Consider the following 1,243-nt stretch of genomic DNA (forward strand, 5'->3'; position numbering starts at 1 on the left):
CCTAATGAATTCAATTAGGTTAAAAGGGGGAATTTTGCTCTATAGAGTAATTCTACACTTAGTGAGGTTCTTTTCTCAGTTTTCACTCATGCAATCCTCCCATTGATTACACTGGGAATTGAGGCTTGCTCCCTATTTTATTGGTCATAAAATTTTCTGGCCCTTTAAAGTATTCAGCCATGATATTTCCCTTGCTGACCTCCAGTGCCCCCAACCCTTATTTGTAGACAAATGGCACAGAATTGTCTGTTTCCCCTCTGAATTCAATTCGCTGTAGTGCAGAAGGTAAGGTGCAAGCTGCAGACAGGGTATGAATGGGGCTCAAGTAATGCTTAGGGCCTTGTGAAAACCCCCTGCATTAGGGCAAATTTAGCCTTTTTTTTTAAAAAAAAAAATTCAATCAAGTCTTCTCTAATTTTTCTCTTTTGCAGGCTAAATAATCAAAGTAAGTGCACGGCCGCGAGAGCAGGGCGATGTCGGCCCATCTGCAGTGGATGATCGTTTGCAACTGCTCCAGCTTCCTGCTCAAGCGGAACAAACAGACCTACAGCACCGAGCCAAACAACCTGAAGGCCCGAAACTCCTTTCGCTGCAACGGGCTGATCCATCGCAAGATGGTTGGCGTGGAGCCCACGGCCGACGGGAAGGGGATTGTGGTGGTGCTGAAGAAATGGGCAGGCCAGCGCAAGCCAGCCACGTCCTATGAGAAGACAACCATTAACAAGAACGCCCGGGCTACGCTCAACAGCCTGCGCCACATCATCCGCAAGAACAACTACCGCAAGGATCTGCGCATGGCTGCCCTGCGCCGCGCCAGCGCCATCCTGCGGAGCCAGAAGCCGGTGGTGGTGAAGAAGAAGAGAACCCGGGCTACCAAGATTGAGTGAATGGCTAGCACGTCCCAATAAAGGGTTCAAACTAAAAAAAACAAACAAAAAAAAAGTGCAAATTATTTGGGCCGAATCCAGGGCCGGTGCAAGGATATTTTGCGCCCTAGGCGAAACTTCCATTCCCCCCCCCCCCAAATCACATACATTATACACAATACACGGTCACAGAGTAACGTTATAATTTAGAATTTATGTTTCCGCACTTTAAGTTTAGCAAATTTAGAAACAAGTTCCTCCAAGTCAATGCTGTGAGCAATGTCATGTTCTAGTGACAAGGTAGATAGCCCAACAAAATCTTGTGCCACATGAGTTTGCATGTATGTTTTATACTTCGCGCTGTCAAAGAAGCTCCT

General features: G+C 46.7%; 1 protein-coding gene across 1 annotated transcript; it reads left to right on the forward strand.

The window, feature by feature from the left end:
- The first annotated feature begins 457 nt into the window (after positions 1 to 457).
- LOC116821751 (large ribosomal subunit protein eL28-like) lies at positions 458 to 937 on the forward strand. The gene has a single exon (XM_032775167.2). The coding sequence runs from the start codon at positions 474 to 476 to the stop codon at positions 885 to 887; it is 414 nt and encodes a 137-aa protein (XP_032631058.1). The 5' UTR covers positions 458 to 473; the 3' UTR covers positions 888 to 937.
- The last annotated feature ends 306 nt before the right edge of the window (positions 938 to 1,243 follow it).

The sequence above is a fragment of the Chelonoidis abingdonii genome, chromosome 15 (assembly GCF_003597395.2).
Source record: "Chelonoidis abingdonii isolate Lonesome George chromosome 15, CheloAbing_2.0, whole genome shotgun sequence".
Lineage (NCBI taxonomy): Eukaryota > Metazoa > Chordata > Testudines > Testudinidae > Chelonoidis > Chelonoidis abingdonii.

Excerpts from the sequence above, each read along its gene's own strand:
- LOC116821751 (XM_032775167.2), top strand. The coding sequence starts at position 474 with ATGTCGGCCCATCTGCAGTGGATGATCGTTTGCAACTGCTCCAGCTTC.